Source organism: Nanorana parkeri, unplaced genomic scaffold (assembly GCF_000935625.1).
Source record: "Nanorana parkeri isolate BGI_ZX_2015 unplaced genomic scaffold, ASM93562v1 scaffold647, whole genome shotgun sequence".
NCBI lineage: Eukaryota > Metazoa > Chordata > Amphibia > Anura > Dicroglossidae > Nanorana > Nanorana parkeri.
In genome coordinates this window covers 451,848-476,755 of record NW_017306915.1, presented here as the reverse complement: position 1 = coordinate 476,755, position 24,908 = coordinate 451,848, and the positions used below count along the sequence as shown (strand labels likewise).

General features: G+C 43.1%; 1 protein-coding gene across 1 annotated transcript in view; it reads right to left on the bottom strand.

The window, feature by feature from the left end:
• CFAP99 (cilia and flagella associated protein 99) overlaps window positions 1–24,908 on the bottom strand; it is a 69,904-nt gene that overhangs the window by 39,728 nt on the left and 5,268 nt on the right. Inside the window, exons 2-7 of the mRNA XM_018563276.1 lie at window positions 22,644–22,770; window positions 16,802–16,946; window positions 12,099–12,193; window positions 8,649–8,761; window positions 6,679–6,853; window positions 3,582–3,662 (exon numbers count right to left, since the gene is read on the bottom strand). Of these exons, the coding sequence (XP_018418778.1) occupies window positions 3,582–3,662; window positions 6,679–6,853; window positions 8,649–8,761; window positions 12,099–12,193; window positions 16,802–16,946; window positions 22,644–22,754 (720 nt within the window). The 5' untranslated portion in view covers window positions 22,755–22,770. The remainder of the gene's footprint in view (window positions 1–3,581; window positions 3,663–6,678; window positions 6,854–8,648; window positions 8,762–12,098; window positions 12,194–16,801; window positions 16,947–22,643; window positions 22,771–24,908) is intronic.

Sequence of the window (24,908 nt, the reverse complement as noted above, 5' to 3'; positions counted from 1 at the left end):
GAAAATATACTAAGAACGTTCGCTTCATTGCACAGAATGAACACTGGTAGAGTTTTCCAGGATGAGTGGCCCTGCGAATTGTTAATAAATACACCCCTTAAATGCACTAGCAAGTGCTCACACCCACAAGTGTTCTGTATGCCCTGGGTAAGACATCTTTTTGTATAAGAAAAGGGGCTGATTATTGTTCTGAAACATTTTACAACATGTTGGAAAATTTCTACCGAGTGCCCGAGCATTAGTTGCAACAATAGTAGCACTTGACTCTTCTATGTGGCCCTATTCGATATATCATGAAAATATACATTACTGTGGAATCATTTTAAAAGAGAACTAAGGGGTAAGTGTTTTTCCCCATAGTTCTCTTAAGGGTATGTGTTCGCTCATGTCCCGATCTATTGAGCCAACGTGTGACAGTTTAAATGTCACACGTGGGCTCGAACTATGAGGATGAGTGATTTTCCCTCACCTCATAGTTCTTCTTTAAGCACTTGTGAAAAAATGTTGTAAAGTGAAGATGCTTTTAAAAATAATGCAATGAATAGTATCAATTAACAACCTACAAAGTGCATAAACTGAAACAAACCTAAATCAAATCATTATTTGTTGTGTTCCAATTGCAAAGGAAAGTCTGGATGATGTGTCTTTCATCTGCTGTTTGCTGTTTTACTGTTTCATTGGCTGACTGCTGCATTCTCAGTTCTCGCCATTACCTGTTTCTTTGTGCTTCTGCAGAAGAGCTTGGAAAGCATATCTGGAAACAACTATCTTCCTTGAGATTTCTGCTTGTGAGATACCTTATTGATGCTGTAAGACCACTCTGGGTCTTGTTGCTGTGCTCAGTCTTGCCATTGGGTAAGATCTTTTACACTGAGTTGTTCTTAGAAACCCCAAATTGTTAGTAGAGCATGGCATTTCCTCACCCAGTTCCATTCCTACTATACAGATGATTCTGTTTGATTTAATAATTGCATTCTAACCTACATGTCACCTAGTTGATCATTTGCACTTTTTTGGCATAATTGTTTAACAATGGATTGGATCATATGCCTGAAAAATCTTTAATTTAGAAGAGTTGTGATGCTGTTGTAAAGGTAAAAGGGTGGACACACCAAAATACCGATTTAGGATTTTTTTTCTGTAAATGCACTATGTTATTACTTGATACATAAAGCTAATAATTTTCCTTTTATATATATATATATATAGATAGATAGATAGATAGATAGATAGATAGATAGATAGATAGATAGATAGAGGTCAGCACCATTGCAGTTTTGCCACGGGGTGGCAGTGTTCTAAAGCAGTTTCCGGATGCACTTACACTTTTGGCTTCATGGCATAGGGAGTAATAATGTGCTGTAACCTGCATTGCCAGAGATGATCATTGGGACTACTGAAACTAATGAAACTGAACTAGTTTCTATGAGCTGATGCATATTAGTACATGACGCTTCATATTTTCATTCATTCTTTCCTTTTATACCTACAGTGTTGCCCAAGCCTATACTTATGTCCTGTCAATCCCCACAGCATTGCAAATCTATGTAGAACTCTCATGTCTGTTTTTAGGAGTACCTTCGGTCTTTGTCCTGCCTTTCTACCAGTTCTTACAATGTTGCTTTGTCTATATGTGGCTTGTTTGGTCTGTTTCTATATTGCAGCCTATCTAATTGTACACTCCTCTATGACTGTCCTGTGTCCATGTGTCTTGAAGCACTCCTTACAGGATATCCCAAAAGTAACGGGTGCTAGTAATGACTGCGGATGGCGCCGCTCACAGTAAAACTTGAATAAAGATGACACCAGCATGAAAATGTAATGCTCTGAGCCTGATGAAGGAGGCCCTGTGTGGCCCCGAAAGCGCTTGTCATTTGAGTGACATCTATCAATAAAATGGATTTGCACTGTCATGGAATTCTCATGCTGGTGGAATCTCTATTCAAGATTTACTTTATGACTGTCCTGTCACCATGGGTCCCGGTGTCTCTGTTACTGCACAGTAGTTGTATGCAGGACTTAGTCCTGTGTTCGGGGATCGGTGTTGAGCAGGGCACAATGACCCCAGTAAATACAGCAGCTGAGCTGTCTCTCCACTGTTTGGCAGCAAACAAACCATGCTGCATGAACAGATTTTCTACTGCCTATCGGTGATCTCATTAATGGATGTGATCCTATTGACAAACTTCTGTGCTCATTTAAAAGCCTTTGTATGGAGAACAATTGTCCTTGTGGTGTTCCCGGCCAAGGCTTTTATCACATATGCTGACACCTCAGAAAAGGCAGCGACAAGCCTATGCCCTGACAATTAACAGGGAGAGGACTGCGGGGAATGTATAATGAGGAACGCAGCATGATGTCCTATGGAATATATAGCCATTGCAGGATCAATTCTAGAGACTACTGAGCTACTGAGAAGGTGTATGTGCCCTGGAGACAGGCCCGGACTGGAAATCCGCAAGCCTGGTAAATGCAGGAAGGGCTGGTATGCTGGATGGTGTCCGGGGGTTAGTCAGAACCTCGGTGGTCTTTTTCAGCCTCAGCAAATAAAAATAACAGAGAGTTCTATGTGTCCTGTACTTATTCCCCATAATCCATTGACAGTAAATACACATTATCGCTCATTTGCCTTTTATAAACTGTGTTGGTATATGTTATATGGCAGGTATATTGGATTTCTCCAATCCAGTACAGGATATTTTTATCACTAAATTACGAACATTGCTTTGGTGTACCCAGTATATTTAGAATACCCACAATGCTTTGATGCAACCAGTAATTTTAGAATACCCACAATGCTTTGGTGTATCCAGTAGAAAATCCAATTGTAAAATAAAGATATTTTATTTAAAAGAGATAAGAAAAACAAAACAAACCTTTAAAAAAAATAAAACAATATCACAGCCAAAGTTCATTTTTTAAAGCAAATCGGTTACTTGGATAAAGTTATTAAAGTGACTAAAATAGGGCACCTCAGGCTCCCCACTAAAACCTGGGGTGCACAGCATTCAGCCGCAGCATCCAGATCACAGTTTTGCCACTTCCCCGTGCCTTTCTGATCAATATAGAGTTGCACATTTCTGGGGTGTCACACAGCCCCACCTTTCCAGTTTCAGAATCAGTATTTGCATACACCTCAAGACCACCCAGGATGCAGAGGGGACTAAACTTCAAGTTCTCCTGTTACCTAAAGAGATCTTGCAGCTCTCTGCAGAAATGAAAATGGCAGCTCCCTGAAAAAAGAAGAAGTAGTACTCACTTCTCTGATGGCCTGCAACTTCTACCTCCCCTCTGCTCCAGCCCTGGAGCCTCTGTGAGTGTCTTTAATATACCATACCTCCAGGGGCATGAAATGTCTCCCACCATTCATTATCGTTCCTTTTCTGACCCATATCACTACAAGACGCACCATTGACATAGGGGTCTAACCACAGCACACAAGATATAGGTGGAATATAATTAACCATTGAACCTTAATAAGCTATATATGTGATAAGGCCATGGGCTCACAATCAGAAATTGAGCTATATTTGCATGCACAGTGGAGATAAGGATTTACAATCTGCACTAGGCGGTCATACCTCTGCTTTCTGGCGATTCTTTTGTTTTCTCCCTTGAAGTATTTCTTGCTCTTTTGGAGTTTTGTAGGTACTCTCAGGAACCTGCATGCAAAAAAAACATATTGGTATATGCAAACAAAATAACATATTACATTTGGTTATGATAAGCAGAAATTGTCACTATCTAATAAGACACAATTTGTGCAGTATTCCATAGATTAGTTTTTGATAAGAATGTAGAGTAGACTGAAAGTAGGAAGATCTCTAACTTATTAAAGTCCAAGCCCAGGCAAAATTGGATTTTGTTCTGCACAGGTTGAGGACGGGTTAAAATCTCTGTCAGGATTTTATTGCAGTCTGTGTCCATATTGGACAGATATTCTTTCCCTTCTTGTACCAATGGCAGGTGCCAAAGGGAGAGGAAACGATGGGACAATCTACCAAAAGAGAGTCTTCCTGCCCTGGGGACTCCCATTGACCTTATCTTTTGTCGTGGTGTCACTAGGATATAAAATAGGGGGAGATCTTTCCAGCAGAATCAAAGTGTCACAAAGGTGATGGAAGTGAACTCAAGTTTGAGCTGCTGATGTAGGATCCCCTAGGGCATGGAGCATAAGGGCTAGTCGGTATTCTGCCAGGGACCCCCTCATGGAGGTTTGGATTTGCCTGCATGATGACCCCCAGGTTGCAACCCCTAGGTTCACCCTGCTCTAGCGTGTGTAGATTAACTTGCACAAGCTGGATAGGAGAGAAAGAAGGACCAGGTCGGAAATCAAGGAACGGGTGGTAGGCAGAGACATGGCCAGTGTACAAACAACGCATCAGTCCAGGTAGCAGGCAGAGATGTAGCCAGTATGCAGGCAAAGGCAGATGGTAGGCGCAGGCAGTGACACGATCGGTATACAGGCAAAGGGTCAGTCCAGACAGCAGACAGAGATGTGGCACAGTATACAGGCAAAGGGTTGGTCCAGGGAGCAGGCAGAGACATAGTCGGTATACAGGCAAGGCTCAATCTAGGATGCAGGCAGAGATGTGGTCAGCACGCAGGCAAAGGGTCAGTCCAGGCAGAGATTTGGTAAGTATACAGGCAAAGGTTGGTCCAGGCAGCAGACAGAGACGAGATCAAGAAAACAGGCAAGGGTCAGTAGATGGTAAGTCGGTTCAAGGCAATGCAAGCGCAAAATGAAGATCAGAGGCAAAGTGAACATTACTTGGATGCCGGACGCAGCTACTTTAAATAGGCACAGCCCCCTATAGGCAAATTACTTTACTGAAATTAAAGAATAATTTTTGCATTTTTGATTGGCGTCTATCGGTTTACACCCTTTCCATTGCCGTATGTAAGTCTAAATGAGCCCTACAGTCTCTCAAATACTATTTGTTTTATTTAATATGTGAACTGGCTTTAGCGAAGGTGATCTGCTGATCTAAAGGGGAAGCATGAAGAAACCTGAACTCAATCCCATCACATCGCAGCACCAGCAATATGTATAAACACAACTGAAGCCACAGGTTAATCCTTCAGTGACAGAAGATCTGTCATGCACCGCTGCCCTACAGACATGCCTGGGTTCCTAAAAATGACTTGTCCTTCTTGGAATCCTCACAGCGGCTGCATAATATTCATGTTTCCTCATTGATTTAACTGAATTTTAAGGAGTGCAAACACATCGGCCAGTCATGCCAGGCATATTAATAAGAAAGAATGCCGTTGATCACACTTACCAAACAATGCAAATCGAAAACTACAGAAAATGGACCCAAACAGAATAATATCGACATAAGCAATGGAGAAAGTACATCAGGAGCCTCAGAGGTGACGATCGCGATGTAGTAAATTTATGGGCTTTAGGGAGAGATGATTAAGGTGCACACTGAGAGCAAAGAAATAGTTTTGGCCGTTGATGTTTTGGCACCGTCTCCAAAGTCCTTTCTATTGGTGTATTGCTGAGACTATAGTTTCAACTTTAAGTGATTTTGTAGAAACTTTTTTTCTGTAGCTCCCTAGACAAAAAGGAGCACTTAACCCTTGCAGTATGGGAGTAGCCCCAGTTTGTTTGTTTTTTCGCCGAGTCGGCGGGCATCGTGCATCGTGATTGACGCTGGATTACATCGATGGATCCATTTTTATTTTTTTTAAATAAAGAAATTGTCAAAAATTGACTGAATTTTTTAATTAAAAGGATTTTTTTCTAAAAGTGTGGCGTGTTTATTTACATTCTAGTTTAACCCTTTAGTGAATGAGTAGAGGGGGGGCAGCATCTGTGTGCCCCCTTAATTAAAGGGGTACTGTAAGCGATCCCCTGTAACTGCGCATGCGGCAAGCAAGCTTTCCCGTACTATCGGGAAATGCGCTCTTCTGCGCATTCGCGGGACGCCATGGACCGAGCGTGCCAAACAGTGCACAGGAAGTGACACATCACCCTAATCACTTCCCCTATATAAACCCTCCCAATGCCAAGGGCACGTGGCCTGGTAAAGCGTAGGGAGGGGGGCACTCGATCGTTCCTCCCCCTTTCCTGCCCTGCCGGGCCTGTGCACGGATCAATGGTCTGGTAGGAATTTTAGGGAGGACCCCAAGTTTTTTCTCCCTATTTTTTTGGGGTGGGGTTCCCCCTCAAAATTCCTACCAGACCTAAAGGGCCTGGTATGGCATTTGTGGGGAACCCCGCGTGCTTTTTTTTTTTTAACTTGGGGGTCCCTCCTAACATTTCTACTAGACCTAAAGGGTCTGGTAATAATCAGGAGGGGAACTCACGCTTTTTTTTCATCTGCGGACTGTAAAAATTAAAAATAAAATTTCCTTTTGTCTAATGTCACTTTGCTGCAACGAAAATTCATCTGGAAAGAAAATTTGTACATACTGCCGCTAACCAATTTCATCCGAATCCCAAAACGAATTGACTTTCGGACCCAAATCCCCAAAAAACTAAAAATCCGAATGAAAACGAAACACATTTTGTGCCGGTGCATATGTCTACTTAACATAAATAAATGTAAAATAGGATGAACCCAAAACCATTAAAGTTCCTATTACCGTGGCAAACAGTGAGTTCACTTTAAATGACAGTTTTGGGAACAGTATACGGTAAATCTGACGTAAATGAATCCAACGTACCGGCTGGTGAGGTTTCTGGGATGGAATTCTCTGCGGCACTGGTATGGTTCTCGGTTTCGGCTTTGTTAAAATGAACTCTTTCACTTCTGTTACTTTTGATGTTTTCACTGGAGTAGAACCGGTTCCTGACTCACTTTCAAGGCCATCTATTATATCCAGTACTTCAGACTGCCAGCTAGTAGAAAACACACATGCGGGTCATAGGATTACATTAATGCCTCAGAAATGAATTACAGACAGATATCTGGAATCAGAAGACACGCAATAGGTCAGATATGTTAGGTCATATTTCTACAGTCTATCAGCTACAAGCTGCACCACTGACACTTGTACAGGATAAAAGCAGATCAAGACAAAGGCATAGGCAATATGTAACATCACTCACAGCAGCTGCAAGGCCTCATGCACACACAATGCAAGAGCAAAATTGTATATTGCGTATATACGTATACTATATGCAATCCCAGAATGCATCTTTAGTTATAGAAATTTTAATGAACTGTATGCGCGCAAAGACGCGTATATGCGCGTAAAATACGCAGAAATACGTTGCTCGGACGCATCTCGGGTCCATTCTGTTTTTGTGCATCTTTACGCAGCACAAATATACGGCTTCATACGCAGCTATGTGTATAGAGCCATTTTTTTGCATATGCTGCATATGGGACAATACGCATGTACACAGCGAATTGTACGGCAGTGTGAATGAGGCCTAAAAGATCTAAACCCAAACACAAAAATGTCATATATTGCAGCTTACCAGTCATTAAATGTGGGGGCTGCATTCGTTTTTTACTTTTCACACTTTCTGTTCCTTCATGTCAACACTTTTTTCTCCACTGTATCTATTGAAGGAGCCACCCAGGCCTGTGTCTGCCTTTGTTCCGCTCCTTTATCTTGTGGAGTTGTGGGACAATAGTTTACAAAGGTAAGATAAGGATGTTTGTGCTTTCTTTCCATCTTACAGGAAATGATCATTTCTGCATGTCTGGGGCAAGGTCAACAGGTGTCTTCTGTAGCTTCTGAAAATGTTTCTTAGCCTGGAAAATAAAAACTAATGGAGCCACCGCATCCAAGGACTGGTAAGCTGCAATGTAATACATTTTTTTTTTAGGTTTGCACGCTTGGGGAATTTAAAAAAACAAACCTTGCAGTGGAGCTACTCCAGCACTTCCCCCAAAATCTATACTATCCACTTATCCTAGAAAGGGGTCTGGTATAGATTTTAAAGCGTAACGCCACGCAAGAAAAAAACAGAAACAAAAAATTACTTGGCATCCCCTTTCCACTTTCACATCAGAGTCCTCAGTCCTACCTTATAATCCTGCGGCAGAGGATGGGAAATGGAGCAGGTCTGGACGGAGGGGGGACTTCTGTTCTCTTCTGAATACTGGGGGAGGTCCTGGATGCAACGCCACCCCCTCAAGATTAGCATAATGTATTTCCATGGTGCTGGTGGCCGTCATGCCTGCACCATAGAAATACATGACATGGAATATGTGTAAAATTTTGAAGTCACCTCTGACAAAGCTAGAAGGCACCCTAGGTTGAGAAAGGCTGCCTTAGACCGCTGGAGCCCAGGGAAGAAGAAGAGGCTGCAGGGACCGGTCTAGCAGCCAAGGTGAGCATATCTTCTACAGTATATTTTAGCCCCTAGAGCAAGACAAGCAGTTAACCCTTGTAGTGCCCATGCACAGTTATTTTTACATTTCCTGAAGTTCTTCTTTAAGGCCGAACTCCAGAGAGATAGAAATTAAACATCAATTAACGCTAAATGTAGCAATAAAAAATAATTACACTCATTTTAAATTCAGTCAGTGTAAGTACCTATACTGTATTGGACCTGGCATTCTTAAATCCCCTGTACAGTAGAACTCGGACTAGAAGAGGAAAGGACAGCACTTTGATCCAATAACCTGTGTGGCCATTTTAACAGAGGCGATAAAGCCGTCATGGCACATAAGACTTACTTAAGCAAAGGAGTGATCCAATTTTCCTTGACGTAGTTGGAATCATATATGTGACTCCATTCATCCTTTATCCAAGTGTTCAGGTTCAGGGGATCGAGGAAAAACCTGAGGAACTAAGCAGAGAGAATCACTAAGAATGATGTTTTGCCATTTTATAATTTGATTTCTGCCAGTTTCGAAAGCTCAGTAGTGATAATCTGGAGCATTGCAGGCTGGTCCCCTATGGTAACATCTGCAAATAATGGGGACACAGTTGGGAATTTCTAGTCCAATGAAATCCCAACTACCGGTTTCAGGTCTCTCCCCATGAAGCAGGTCCGCTTCCAATCACTATACTGCATTCCAGGAGGGTGGTAAAGTGCCGTCCCTGGGTCTTCCCTCTTCTCCATTGTTAATGGTGGGCAGCCCTCTTCTGCAAAAATGTCACTCATGTTCTGACGTGCGATTGGCAACCTATGCAGCACATTACTATAAGCCCAGACTATGTTATGATGCACCCCAATGGTTGCATCCATGACAGTCTGATGCCAGGATACAAATCCAGGGTTTCTTTTGTGCCTGGCTATAGCTCTTCCTACTCCAGAAAGCTCCTTGCCTGCTCTCTTGGTCAATCTTCATAGATACCCAGTTTCTTGCTAAACTCTGACCTCCTTGCTCCTCCCCAGAACTTCCTATATACAGAAATCCAGGATAAACTAATTTTGTCTAAATACAAAAGCCATGTGTATTCTTACATGACTCTTGGCCTCTATTGTTCATTTTTTCCAGGTCTGTACAGTAATTCAGCTGGAAACATCTCCTGCAAAGTGCAGGAGCCTCATTTAATAAAGACCAGTCACTGCTGTTCTCTCTCCTTGTGCAGGGTGTCTGGTCTTCTATCTGCCCTCCTTGTAGTTTTCTACAGGCAGCCTGTAGTGGGTGGAGCCTGCCGGGCCCTCCCACAGCTCTGCACTCTGCATAGGTTATGCGCAGACCAAGGATGATATCACCACTACTTTTAGAAGGTAATATCTAAGTTAGCAAAGGCATTTAGAGTACACAAAGTGGATTTATATTCTTTGTGGCTATCGAGGAATATATTTAAATGAAAGCTTTCTGTAGTTTAGTTTTAAGCCTTCTGCTACTTGTGCGCCCAACCTGGCCTGTTTATAAACCCGAACTTACCTGCTATTTTAGCTACTGGACTGCGAGCCTAAAACCAGATCATGACACCTGGGCTTACAGGAAATGGGTTTAATATTACTAATAGTCACTCAACTTGTAGGAGGAACAAGGACCATTGGTGGAGGAGGATGTGGAAGGAAGTGCTGGAGGGAGGAGAGGGTGAGTAGTGCTAAACAAACACTGGGGGGTGCTGGCTTCTCGTTACTGGGAGGATGATTTGCTGGGTGCAGGCGGTGGATGCTCGTTGCTGAAGGGCAGGGTGTGGATGCTACCTCTGGGTCTGGTGGCTCTGTCTCGCTCTGCTCACATGTTGCCAGTAGCTGGGCGGGACGCCAGCCAAAGTGTCCCGCTCAGCTCCTGGCAACCAGTGATGTGTGCTGGGTAAGAAGCCGGACAGAGCGTCACAGGTTTCTAAGAGCTCTTAGCAACGTGGGACACTCTGGCTGCCCCTCTGTCAACCATCCCAGGCTCCCTCATTATAGGGATGGCCCTGGCTGCAACCTTGTGAGCCTTTGTGTCTATATTATAAATAGTGACCGGCGGTCTCAGAGGCTGCACGCAGCAATTGTGGATAGGTGGATTTATTGCGCCCAGTTTTTGCCAGGTTTCTAGATGACAGATGCCAGACAGACATAAGGCAGGAAACTGGGTTCCTCCTTTCTTGGGGCTCTGCTGTTCGATTTGTTCGACAACATGCCACGTTTTTCATATGGTAAAGTGTCAGCAGCAGTTGAGGTGGTCAACCAATTAGTATTCTGAGGAGCAGAGGTGAGCAATATCAATAGGGAAGACACAGAGAGATTTCGTTCCTTCGGCCTAACAGCCTAGTAACTAATGAGCTTCTCTCTTCCATTTTCAAACCTATACTAGGAACGTGAAAGGTGGAAGCTGATTAGATGGTATCATGCAGGTCATTATACATCTATACACAATCTAATGTAATTCTCCTGAATACACATACAGTATGTATTAGTCAGACTGCAAGCTTCTTTGCTCTGATGTAAGCAAGCGGTGTTTCTGGCAGGCTGTAACTATTTCGGTAGGGAATGAGAATTGCGAGTAGCTGAGAGATCTAATTATACACAGTTAATGTGTGAGATGCATATGTTCATTAGCGCGGAGATGGGGGTGTGATGTCACTGGCGTGGCGACTCACATCCCACCTGCTGCATTTATCTACGCTTACTGATACTGCAGCAACATATGCGGGAGACCGCGCCGTTTCCACATCTCAGAGAGACATTATCAGCTCCATGTGAACTCCGGGCAAACTGCTCTTTATACATCCAGCAACATGAGGACAGACGTAACAGGGAAGATAGAAGGAAAGAACACACAAGAGTTATCTGGGGTTATTGCGGCAGCTGTGATTGCTCATGCTGGCTCAGATAATCGGCACAAGTTACTGCTGGGGCAATCAGAAAAAGTCGTACGCCACTCCTGCCACTACAGGCGTCATAAGAGATTAAATAAAAAATAAAAAAATCAGAAATCAAATGGCAGCATGGGGAGTTCTAGATAGACATATTAGCAAGTCTGTTAGAATAAAGCTAAGACTGACCATACACTATACACTCTGATTGTATAATCTCCTTTAGATCAACTATGTAGGACAAGGAGCTGCCTGATTTTTTTTCTGTAGGATATATTTTTATTTCAACAAAAGGAAAACAGCTGAAAAGGACAACCAAAAAAGGACAATAAGGTATATATGTAGTAAGGTGGACATGATCCAGAAACGTCAGGAAGCATATCAAAGAGGTCAAAGACGGATGGCAGCTTTCAGCTACATCCAAAGCACCAGCTTGTGCGTATTCAGGAATGATGTGAACACTTGACTCTAAAGTCTAAAGTTGTCTGTCCGATAGACAGGAAAGGGCAAGGAGAGAGAAAGACAAACTAGATAGGAAAGCAGCATAGAAAAACTCAGATAGAAAAAGAAAAAGAGGGAAAATACCAAAAGCACCCAGGAGGAGAGACAACCAGGTGCGACGGGCACCCCACCCGCCATTATTGGATAAGGAAATTCCATAAACAGTCCCAAGAGGGATAACAGCAAAAATGATACAAGGTGGGGTGAATCGAGAAACGCTATCCACACACTCCTGGTTTCATCAAAACCAGTTCCCCCAGTCGCATTAATCAATTCACCTCCAATACAAAATCTGTCATGGAAGGGGTTGCCAATGACCTCCAAAGAGCTCCTATGTACTCCCAAGCTAAGCTGTAGTATATATTTATATATATATATTTCTAAATATAATGCATTAAATTAAAAAACATTACCATGCCCATCTTGGGAACATCTTGGCCCTTAATAATTCTACTGAAGAGCTGCGGAGTGAATTCTTCTAGTGTAAACGTGGTGATGTAACAAATCACTGTGGAAATAAAAGCATTTTGTGATATAATACAAGTAATAGATATCAGGCAATGTCTGGAAATCTGGAAACGTTGGTATAAGTTAGAAAAGCTTTTCTGAATTTGTGGATTTCTGAGTAATTCAGTGGACTGTCCAACCTTTATATGAGATTAGATCGCAATCAAAAGATATAATCAAATACTAAAGATAAATCTGTATTTCTAAATTAAATTTCGCCATTAGTTCTGTCTTACTTCTAATAACCAGATCCATCTAGAAGATTGTAAACTTACCTATTGAAGATGTCCATACGATGTACTTCCTCAATGCACTGACACCATTTCACTCAGCCCTGTGAATATGCTGCTCCTTGTGTCCTCTCACAGAGCCCGTATCATCATTGTTGCTTGCTGGAAGCAATGCATGATGGGATATGTAGTCTTGAGGAATCAAGATTGCATCATATCAAGCAGCAGATGCAAAAGCACACTGAGAATGCAGGAAGTTGCTGAAAGTGATGGGGAGACGGAATGGAAGCACTCACTACATAAAAGGGATTTTTTCAAGGAAGCTTTGATTGCATTATCAAAAACAACTCTAGCAGGAGTAGGTAACCTTGGAACTCTGCTGTATTGGAACTACAAGTCCCATGTGGCATTGCAAGACTGACAGCCTCAGACATGACTCCCAGAGGCAGAGGTATGATAGCATTTGTAGGTTCACCATAGCTGGAGTACTGAGGTTGCCTACCATTGAATTCTGATGCTATAACAGGAGAGGATATGCAGGAACTTTACAACTCATAAATAATGGCCTAAATAATTAGTATTGCACCAAGTTATAATGAGTTCTGCACCAGGTCTGGAGATGAGTGAATATTACAAATATATTTGCCATCAGTTCAGTAAATCTGTACCCGCTACTGTATTTGTAGGGTTTGGATCCACCAATCTGCTATTTGCTTTATTCAACTTTTGCCTTAATCCCAACCATATCAACCTCCACTAAGGCCTTCTGCTGTATTTATACCACCCTGTATGTGCATTGAAGGCTCTCATGTATATATATATATATATATATATATTTCAGTAGGTTCCTTAAAGCTGAACTCCAGGTATGAATTATTTAAAATATTTACATTGGTCAAGCTTGGCCCAGTGTAAGCATGCACATGCCGTACCTGGCTGGGATCCAGGTTCAGGTGAGTACATCTTTTTTTATTTTCAACCCTAGACCAAAACGAGCACTTAACCCTTGCAGTGCAGGGGCAGCCCCATGGTAAGGGTCAATTTGTAATTTGCCCGGAGTTCTTCTCTCTAAGGTGGCATCACTGCTCCCTAACCAGGTGTACTTTCTCTAGTGGCTTCACCTGCACAGTACATCCCCATTGACTCTCCAGCTTGGATATGGCATAGATGAGCCCCATAGAAGTCAATGTGCACATCTGGAGAAAATGTCTACCACAGGATGTAAACAATCACAGAGGCTGGCCCATTAGGATATTCATCTCTGCACATGGAGGGAGCGGCAACGTCACCTTAAAGTGGCCTAAAGGATAAGTGCACCTGTTTCAAAGTGCACTTATCCTTTAATAAATCATGGTGACAAAATAGACATTTATACTGATCGCATCATACTTAAGGCTGGACTCTGACCAAGGAGCTCAATGCAGTGTTAAAGTAAAAAAATATAGATTTGTTACCTGTCATTTGTATTAATGATTCAAAAAACGATCCCCAGCACAAAGAAATCCCTTCTATAGAGATTGGTCTAAGTAAGCAGGTAAGTCAAAATTCATAATACAATATTTATTATTTAGAAAAAACATGTATAAACTCCCATTACAAAACATTTAAAAACAATTAAAACATTCCGCTGGAATTACCCTGCACTATAATATCAAACATGCCCATAGATCACCTATATGGTGAAACTCACTAATGTGAATACAAGATGAATGGGTATTGATCAAGAGATGCAATATATCCGAATTTACTCACATATTTTGCGATTAAGGGGGGGGGGCTCGAGAGAGGCAAACCTGCTCAAGTCCTACACACACGGATGGAAACAGACTTAAAGATATATCCAAAAATTGCTGGATTCGTGTGTGAAAGGGTAGATGTCCCGAGTGAAGATCAGCAGCTGCAGTCGCTCACCTCTCTTCCCTTGTATTTCTCCCCGGGGAAGCAGAGTCCTGTACGGGCTTTAATTTAATGGATAAGAGCTCATTCCAAGGAGCTTTGGTAATCCGCGTGCGGCCGCACTGTGTAGACTAGAACAAACGAGGAAACCAGCTACTTTGCCACTCCGCGATGTGATGCCTGTGGCCCCGTTGAAGCAAATAGTTACCGGTAAAATGCTGGCAGCTTTTTCCAAACGTTTGAAGGTAAGTGGTGGCCGTCCAGTCGCAAGCAGCTCACCACCAGGGATGCTCCGTCACCTCTATTTAAACAATCCGATCGGTAGTATGCATGATATTCGTCCCAAAACCGGATTGTATAGGGGATGAGCAGACGAATGAGAACATCTCTTGTGTCGAGGGCATCCAGGGGAAAACTAGGACACGTTAACCCTGACGCGTTTCCTCCCCACAGCTGGGGGCTTCCTCAGAGGGACGTGTGCTTCAACTTTCGCAAGGATGTATTAAATAGCACACTAATGAAGGCTAATTGCCAACCATGTTTCACGTAATGGAAGCCATGTCATTTGAATAGGAACAAATACAGGTATAACATTCACTTTCAAGGCTCCTGCACAGCCTTAGAATACAGTTAATTCTTGATCAATCACAAAGATGTGTTGGATGATCGAGTTTCATTTTTTAAGAGCAAAAGCAAAATATTGATTATATATTAACAAAACTCAAATACCATCATAAATGATCAAAAAATGATCAGTATGTACACCTCATAATTATATACCAAAAAACTGGGATATAAAGATAAATACTTTTAAATTTGTCTAGCAAGAAGCATCGTGTCTGGTGTGTCGCATAGCTCAAAGGAAGCAACTAAAATTGATCATATCATTAAGCCCTGGGGCCTCATTTGACTCAGTTAGATGAATCCATCTACACTCTCTGTAAGAGTGATTTGTCCCAGTCCCCCCCACGCCTGGGTAGGTGGACCCTATCCAGGGCAAAGAAGCGAAGTCTGTCGATTCGTCCATTGTGAGTGTTCACAAAGTGTCTAACTATCGGTGACCTAAGATCTCTCCCTGCTATGTCTGTTAGGTGGTCCGATATTCTATTTTTAAACATGCGCTTGGTTTTGCCCACGTAGAACATGTCACATCTGCATAGCATCAAATAGATTACACCTTTTGTCTCACAGTTCACAAAGTGACGGGCCTTAAACTTTTTACCCGTAGGGGTGGATATCTCACTTCCTGTCTGGACGAATCGACAGAATTTGCACCTCTGACACTGGAAGGTGCCTTGATATTTACAGCAAGTGATTTTCCTCTGGGCAAAATCACTGCTGGTCAATTTATCTTTGAGAGAGGGGCAACGTCTAAAAGTAATGGTAGGGTTACTGCCCACAAATTTGGCAATTCTAGAGTCTTTTATTAGGCAGTGCCAATGCTTTTGGAGAATCTTGGATACTGTAGCATGCTGATTGTTATAGGTTAAGACTAATCTTACTAAGGATATACACAGCCCTGCCAGACAGCACAGAGGGGACACCGCCCACTCCTAGTGTAAAAATATTAATATTAAAAGGAATGCACAGACTCTAACAAGTCACTACTCACATTTCGACGAACAATGAATGGCACACCTAAGTCATAAGGCGACCTAAGTCATAAGGCTGATGCGTTTTGGGGGAGATTCCCCTTCCTCACTAGCTCTGAGTAAGGGTGAATCTCCCCCGAAACGCGCCAACCTTCTGGTCGCCTTATGGCGAGCAGCGGATCCATTCCCGTGGATCCGCTGCCGCCCCGCTCCTCCTCTACTGCCCAGTTTACTTCTCTGCTGCCCCTATGCCTCGGTTTTCTCAGCTACTCCCCCCCATGCTCCCTCTTCTGCCAGCAGTATAAAGCTGGCGTCAAGTACCCACCTAGCGGCTGGAAGCAATACCCAGCCTGCTATTGGCTATTTTAAATTGCAATTATATATTTAAAAAAAAGTGGGAAAAGTAATTTTCGGTTTTGGCCTGACAAATTTTGCTGCAGGAGGTGTGTTGCGGTGCCATTCATTTCGATGGCATCCCAAATGCACCTCCCGTCAGCAATGTGATCGCCTGCACTGGAATGCAAGGTACTGCAATTACCTGCCTTCCAGTGCAGTGCGATTTTAAAAAAATTGCATATCGTCTTATTCTGAAGTAAACTTTGTTTGTAGCGCTGCATTTGTGTATTTTATTACGGTATTATTATTTTTTTTCTATTTTATACGATTCATATAAAAAATCATCGCCCAACTAATCGATTATGAAAAATGAGTTGTAGCCCTAACGGACAAGGATTTCACAGCGGTGACATCTGCTCCGTACTGCTGTGATCAGACGAGGATCCACTCCTGGTCAGCTCATCTGAAAGGGACATTAGTCTCATGGGTCTTCCCAGATTCTGTTGCGCTGGTTTAATACAGTAAATATGGTAACATTTTAACAGTGACACTTACCAAGATACAAACAGTGCTCTGACTTTAAATAATTCTTCCCATCTCTGGCATAGAAAGCATCAACAACAATGTCCATCATATCTCTGTACTGCACACATCCGGGGAGCACCTCAAGGACAAACTGTTCTTCTGAGTCATTAAGTATCTACAAGAAAAGACGTAATCATATTTCAGTGAGTAACTTCAAGTGACTTTGTGGGTTTTTTCCTTTTCACAGGCACAATGCAACAGAAGAATACTTATCAGTGTGATGGGCGGTGAGTAATAGCTTTAGATATGGCGCCCAAAGTATTTTTCACATCCAACGCATCCAACGTGTATTGGATGGTTGGTTCTCCGCCGTGCTCTGTGGTTTCATCTGCCGGATCCTATACATCAGGGGTAGTGGATTCAAATTCAAGGAGGTCCGGTGAATAGAATTTTCATCAAGCTGAGGTCCGAAATGCGCTCTGGACAGAAGAGTCACTCAGTTTATGTCCATACTGCGCCATGGCTGCATTCACACCAGCAGCTGCACTACAATGCATGACTGCTGGTGTGTGCTCCCAGACACAGTGCTGATGTGCAGATCTCAACGCATCATCACTGTTTATTTATTATTTTTGTTAGAACGCCTCCCCTCCCCATTTACATAGACATGCCCTATGTCAGTGGTTCTCAACCTTTCTAGGGCCGGGACCCCTTGGTAACATTTGCCAAGTGGTGGTGACCCTCAACAGTAAAATTTAGGGATGAGGCGGCTGCTGCAGCGACATCTGATGGAGAACTTTTGGAGACCTGATGGAGAACTTCAGGTCCCCCTCTGCTGATTGGCAGCAGCAGAGGGCGGGTGCAATAGCTAGTTTGCTATTGGCTATTGCAAAGTGAAATAGCCAATAGGAATCTAGCTATGCATTCCTATGGTGTTTTTTTTTTTTTTCTGACTGCGGCCCCGCAGAGGAGGGAAAGGTTTACTCTGCTCGATCTAGCAGAGTAAACCTTTCTGGGAGAACGTTTTTGGGGTTTTTTCTGCCTTACGTCGGCCGGTGGCTCCGATGTCAGAAAAAAAAAAACAGCAGAGAAAGGTTTACCTTTCCGCGAGAAAGTGTTTCTCTCCCGGGCGGCCGGGAGACGCTAGGCGACCCCTGGCGGGGTCGCGACCCACAGGTTGAGAACCGCTGCCCTATGTGCATGGGTTCATTCGCATTAGATGGAGGAGGTGGCAGAGTTGGTTTTACTTTACTTTTTTTTAAAACTTTGTTATCACCTTTTTTTATTTGTTTCACTTAAAGCGGACCTTTACCCCCTTTTACTAAAAGTCACATCGCATATCAGCTCTGCATGCTAATATGAAATCATATTGCATTCATTAGTTAAACAAACTGGTTTTTAATTTACGTACAAATGGAGTTCATCTACTTCCTGGTCCAGTTCTGGCACAAATGATGTCATGTGCCAAAGTGTTGCATCCTGGGGAGGTTACATCAGCAGAGCATTGCTGGGAAATCTCATCTGTAATCTCATGAGAGGCATTTTCCTTCCCTGAGATGATGTGCATAGTCACATGTGCCAGAGTTCAAGGACGTAAATGGAGAGCTAGTAATCTGCCCTTAGTAAACATGGCCACTGTCAGAAGACCGGGGAAGAAAAGAGAAATAAGGTATACAAAGAATACAAAGCCGGCAAATATCTAGAAGTATGTGATTGTAGATTGTCATTACTAGACATTTCTAAAGGTGTGTTTGTGTAATAGACTCACCTGGGGCGCACTGTAGCAAACGTCCGCCGCCGTCCAATCACGGCAAGGCATGCCGCTCCTCCTACCTCCTGCTCACATGTTTTTAGCCTCACTGTTTGAATTGCTCGGCGTTCTGTTGTCTTCAGCACAACGCTGAGCAATTCCGGCTCAGCCACGAACCTCACTACTTACCTGCTGATCCTGTCAGTACTGCTGACAGACCCCACCGTTCGTCACAGCAGCTGCTACAACAGGAGACCTGCCTTAATGGGGACATGATTGCGGTAAAAGCTACTTCCATAGAGAGTGCCATTAGCATCAGCACTGGACTTATCTGAGCTACTAATTGCAAGTATTCCCTCACTTTTGATCTGCTTGCTATTCTTGTTGGGACTTTGTGTTTTTGAAGCTGTGGTACTGGCCATATTCAGGCATATGAACTGCTATACTAAACTGATGTGATAAGTCTGGTGTGAAGAAACATTGGAGTGCACATTATACTTTCTGGATTATATGGACCGTTATGTAAAACTATTCTGATTGTCCTGCTTTGAGGAAACACGGGACTGCACGCGTTATTATTCTTTGCTTATATAAACTTCTATACTATACTAAGTAACCTGCCTCAGACTCTGCAACTGTGATCCGATCAGATAACTACCCTATTTTCTCAGCGTGCGTGACAGTTTGTTGTTATTGTAAAGATATGGGTAAAGGTCCGCTTTAACATTTGCTATCACAAGGGAGCTAACAAGCCTCTTTTTGTGCCAGCATTTGGAAGTAACAGGTTCCCTTTAGACCCCTGATGTCTCTCCTGCCCACCAATACAGGTGATGAATCACAGGATTGTGCTTCGTCTTCTGTTCAGCCGACTTCTGACAGCTGTGAAGCAGGAAAGACCGCAGCACAGCACTCTTTGCTTCATTCAGAGAGCAGATCGGGTAACGGAGGTTCCTCAGTCTGCTCCCACTTTCCATCCTGACACTCACTTCCATGGCCCTGGGCCCCCCAGAGGAGCAGGGGACCCTGAAAACAACAGTGGGTGGGCAGAGGGGGGATCTGAATGGCTGTATAGCTGCCCAGATGACTTGCAGTTGACAAGCTGGCCCTGCCTGATGTCATTGGTTGCTAGGATGCCAGCGGTCCTAGCAACCAACGAATGAAACAAAGGGTGGGCCTGCGCTGGGTTATGGCTGGCAGTGGAAGAAGTGGCCTTGGAGGCCGATGTATTCGCTGTCAGACAGCCATAACCCAGTGCAGGTCAGCGATCGCGGTCTGGACAGAACCCGGCACTTAGTTCGTGTCTAGACCGTGGTCTGCCATTTTAGGGACCCCGTTATACAGTACATCTACAAGACAATGAAGTAATGTAGGGGTTGCGGGATGGAATCATAGGCCGGAACCAAGCATCCGACACACATGTAGAAGTGTGCTGGATACAGAAGACTCTTTGGGCAATGTAGCTTTCATCACCCGCTGGACTGGTAAGTAATCTTCATCTTCTTTTGCCAGGTAACATAGCGTGTATACCCGCACGCATTATATTCTCGCTGCACAAGCCGGATGCTCCATGTGTCCACGTTTCACTTCTAGCCTCAGTTAGAAAGAAATGACAGCACGCTGTAATTAGCTGACATACATCAGCATGGGCCCGTACCTGACAAAGTGCTGATGAAGTGGATTAAACATCTGTCATTACACAAAGAAATCCTCCGAGTTTCTTCAGACGGAGGGTGATTCAGATGTTCGTCAGGATTTCAATTATGTTTCAGGATTTTCTGGTGACAGATTTATGCTTCCAAATTATATCTATTTGACATTATAATATCTGATCTTCAACTCCCAAATTCTCTGTAAGTGAGACTAGAGCGCAGGCTTCAAGTGCACAATTAAATGACTCATTACCAATGTCATTCCAATACTGGCAGACAGTCAAGAAGTACTGGAAAGGAAGATGAGGTCCTTCTCCGTTCCTCATCCCTCTTTATACCATTCTCTCCCTCAGTTGTATGACTTTTCCCTTTCTCTCCCCTTTCTCATCCATGTCCTTCTTTTCAAATTCCTTTTTTCATCATCCCTCTTGCTACCATTATTTCTCTTATTTTCTCTCCCTCCCTTACTTTTTAATGCTTCCCTTCTCTCATTTGCAAATTCCTTCCTTGTTTCCTTCCCTGTCTCAATAAAGCCGGTCATCCATGTTTATTTTTTTCCTTGTTAAAGCAGAACTCCGGGCAAATTTTTTCTTAACCCTTGCAGAAGGGCTACCCCCGCACTGAAGAGTTAAGCTCTCGTTTTTGTCTAAGTGCCAAAAAATGTCCCTCAGTGTCAGAATGTGATGACTTAAGGATGCTTAGACCGCTGCAGCAGAGGGGGAGAGAGGCTCCAGGGACTGGTCTCAGGGCCCTTCACACCATCCAGTACGATTAGCGCACAGATCCGTGACATGAGCGCATTGGATCGCATAATCAAAGCCTCCCCGCATTCTGGGGCGGGTGGGGGTGTGGCGGTGCCATTAATTTCAATAGCACCGGAACGCGTGGTACTGCAATGCCATGCATTCCAGCGCGGTTCGATTGCAAAAAATCGTGCATATGATCGCACCACACTGAAATGCAGGGCATGGTGGATGGTGTGATGGGTCGGGTCGGGTGAGTATAACTAGGGAGAAAATCTCATGGGTTCAATGGGTGCCAGTGCCTCTTATACTAAGTTTGTATATATACTGTATATATAAAGCAAATTTCAGTAAGTTCCTTAAAGCCAAACTCCTGGTATGAATTATTTTGAATATTTACATTGGTCAAGCTTGGCTGACATAATTGAGCGCTTAGCCATTGTAGTGCGGGGGTAGCCCCACTGCAAGGGTTTTAGAAAAAAATTGCCTGGAGTTCTGCTTTAAGCTCACAGGCTGAACAAGGGAAAAACAATCAACAAAAAGATGAAGGAATCTCCCACTGTCAGCTATTGTATTCAAACAAAGGCGGGAGCACATGCCAGGGAGTGTGTTTTACTGTAGCCAGGGCACAGTCACCATTTCACGCTGGTACTAAATGAGTACTGGCATCCATATTTGATGCCTATTATGGTAGGCCATCACATAGGATTACCTCCTTTGCCATGGCCAAAGCAACTGATGTGCAGGAGATACAGTAAAAAACTTAGTGACAGTATGGCAGGTAGACCAGCTGGCTATACACTGTTAGAATTTCTTTTGAATGTTTGTTTGAAATCATTCGCCAGCACATGCGATTTTGTTGTCATTGAGTCAACTAATGCCTTTCAAAGCCCTTAAAGGATAGTTCCACGAATTTGGGAAAATGGGATTACCCCCACCAATCTGCTACCTTTATAAGAATGCTGCTTCCCCTCTGCAGCTGCCAGTGTACAATCTGTCCCCCATACACAGCTTAGCAGCCCTGCACTATGGATTTCAAATTATTCTCACAAATGACGAGCACTCACTGGTCAGAGAAGTGCAGAAAGAGAAGCGCTTTTGACCGCGCTAACCAATGAGAAGCGCTTTTTAGTAAGAAGCACTTCTAATTGATCAGCGTGGTCAGGTGACCGCACTGACAAATGAATGCTCTCCATATGTGAGGGTAATTTGAAACACCCAGAGCAGGGCTGCGATGTAGTGTATGGTGTACGGATGGTACACTGGGACCTGCGGAGAGGAAGCAGCATTCTGTTAAAAGTAAGAACAGCAGGAACGGACAAGGGGACAGACTGGTGTTTGGAAAGTGATATTACCCTTTAAATTTCATTCAGATCGACTACTTGGCTGTAAGTCCAGATGTATTAAACAAGTTTCTCTTTTGCCCATGCGCATTACAATATGTATGATTCTTCCTTGAAGAAAATCACGTTCACGGATAGAATTTAGTTCCTTCAGATATAAAACGAGAAAACATGCTGCCCCTTTGATTTTACTTGTCACTACGACTGAAAACAAATGTTAGTTAGACCCCACTAACTATGAGAAAACTCAAACATGTTCCAAACGAAAATCTTGGAAAGATATTCCTCTGGAGTCTGGCCGGCTTTACTCCTAGTGTGGCCCCACATCACACTTCTCAGCAGCAGAGTTGAAGTCATCAGACAGGACAATGGCGAGGACGGTCTTACCTGCAAGTCTTCTGCCGAATCTTCCAAGAAGTGCTCAAGACTCTGATTTTCTGGATCGTACTTGTTAAGAAGATGGGCTACCAAGTTGATGCATCTCCCATAATTAGTCATCTTCCCCTGCAGCTTCCTGTAAATGGATGAAGTAGATACTAAAGGACTCCAAGCAATGTAAAGAAGAAAAAATACACAATGTTTGTTCATATACCTATAGTGACTAAGAGACTGCTAACACTATCTTTAAACTAAAATGTTCAACTAGAGATTTTCCTTGCTCTGCTTACCCAATAGCATACTAAAGAATACAAAATAAATATTAAAATGTTCAGACGGGACTAAAAGTATTCAAAACACCCTTAGTTCATTTATAAACAATTTACATGTCCCTTCGCCCTGCAAATGTCTGTGAAAGTTCATCCTGTGCAAAATATAACAAAAACAAATGTTCTAAATATATATATATTTTTTAGGTCAAACGTATTGTGATGTTATACTGCATTATGGCCACTAGATGGAGCTGAGGAGCATAGGAAAAAATACTTCTCCACTGTGCTCCTCAACTCCATCTAGTGGCCATAATGCAGTGCTACATCACAATACATTCGTCCAAAGAAAATACATTGAGAACAATAGTTTTTGTCATTATTCAAACAGAGAAAACTTTCACAGATATTCACAGGGCAAAGGGCCCTGTGAATTGTTTTTAAATAGACCCCTTAAAGTATAAACGCAGGCTAATATAAAAGCCCATAGTTTAAGTAAAGGCTCATGTGCATGGGTACATGCCGTGAAAAATGCCTCCATGAGCAATTTACATTGTATGTGTTCAGGGGCACGTATGCATGAGACCTAATCTAGTTATGTCATCATAAAACAGACCCTGCACGTGAATCACATGACTGGCTGAACATTATAAATATTTTGGTTGGTAAAATAGTTCACATACATATCTTACAAAGGTGTATTGTTTGGCTGCAGATCGGCTCACCTACTAAGGAGTCTACAATCAGCAGTGGTAAGATTTTATTATATCACTTAGTAGAATTAATAAAAAAAATCAGCATGAGATTCAGCGCCCTCAGTGGTTTAATTAAACAGACTTTGTCTCGCCTGTAATAAATAGAACAGCTTTAACCTATGACGACATTCATGCTCATTGATTGGGTTTGCAATTTTGATACACTTTGTAATGTAGTCTGATAGTAGCCGGCGCTGCAGAGCAGGTAATGAGATGCGGAATGATTAGACTGAATAATGGTACCCGCAGGAAGATGACGGTGAGCTCAGCGACCTGCAGTGCCGTTACATGCGACTCATTTAATGGACTTATTTGCACAAAACAGCACTATCAGTGATGATGATCACATCACAAAGTTCATGTAAACGCCTGCTATCAACCCCTTGAAGATTTCATTGTTTTCTTGGCCTTGTGAAATGTCAGCGCTGCTAAATATCAACATAAAGGATGAGTGATTATGTCAGTGGACGAAGTACAGGGAATACACGTACATTGGAGCAGACTAAGGCAGCGTTCCAAAACATGTTTTCAGTCACAGCAAACTGTTAAATGTAATGCAAAATCTCTCAGTCTAATCAGGAGCCCCCTTAACATCAAAGACCCCTCTTTCACATCAGGAGCCTCACTTTATTTCAAGAGCTACCATTTACATTAGAAAACCCCCCAATTAAGAACACCCTCTTCAGGAGCCCTCTTCAAAGCAGAAGCCACCTTTACATCAGGAGCCGTCTTTAAATCAGAATCCCCTTTACATCTGGAGCCCCCTTTTACATTAGGAGCCCTCTCATTACATCAGGAACCCTCTCTTTACATCAGGATTTTTCCATTCACATCAGGAGCCCTCTCTTCACATCAGGAGCCCTCTTCACATCAGGGGCCCTATTCACATCAGGAGCCCTCTTCACATAAGGTGCCCTCTTCACATAAGGTGCCCTCTTCACATCAGGAGCCCTCTTCACATCAGGAGCCCTCTTTACTTCAGGAGCCCTCTTCACATCAGGAGCACTCTTCACATCAGGAGCACTCTTCACATCAGGAGCACTCTTCACATCAGGAGCCCTCTACAAATAAAGAGCCCTCTACAAATCAGTAGCCCTCTTTACTTTAGGAGCCCTCCCTTTAAATCAGGAGCCATCTCTTTACATCAGGAGCCCTCTCTTTACATCAGGAGCCCTCTTTACATCAGGAGCCCTCTCTTTACATCAGGAGCCCTCTTTACATCAGGAGCCCCCTTTATTTCAAGAGCCCTC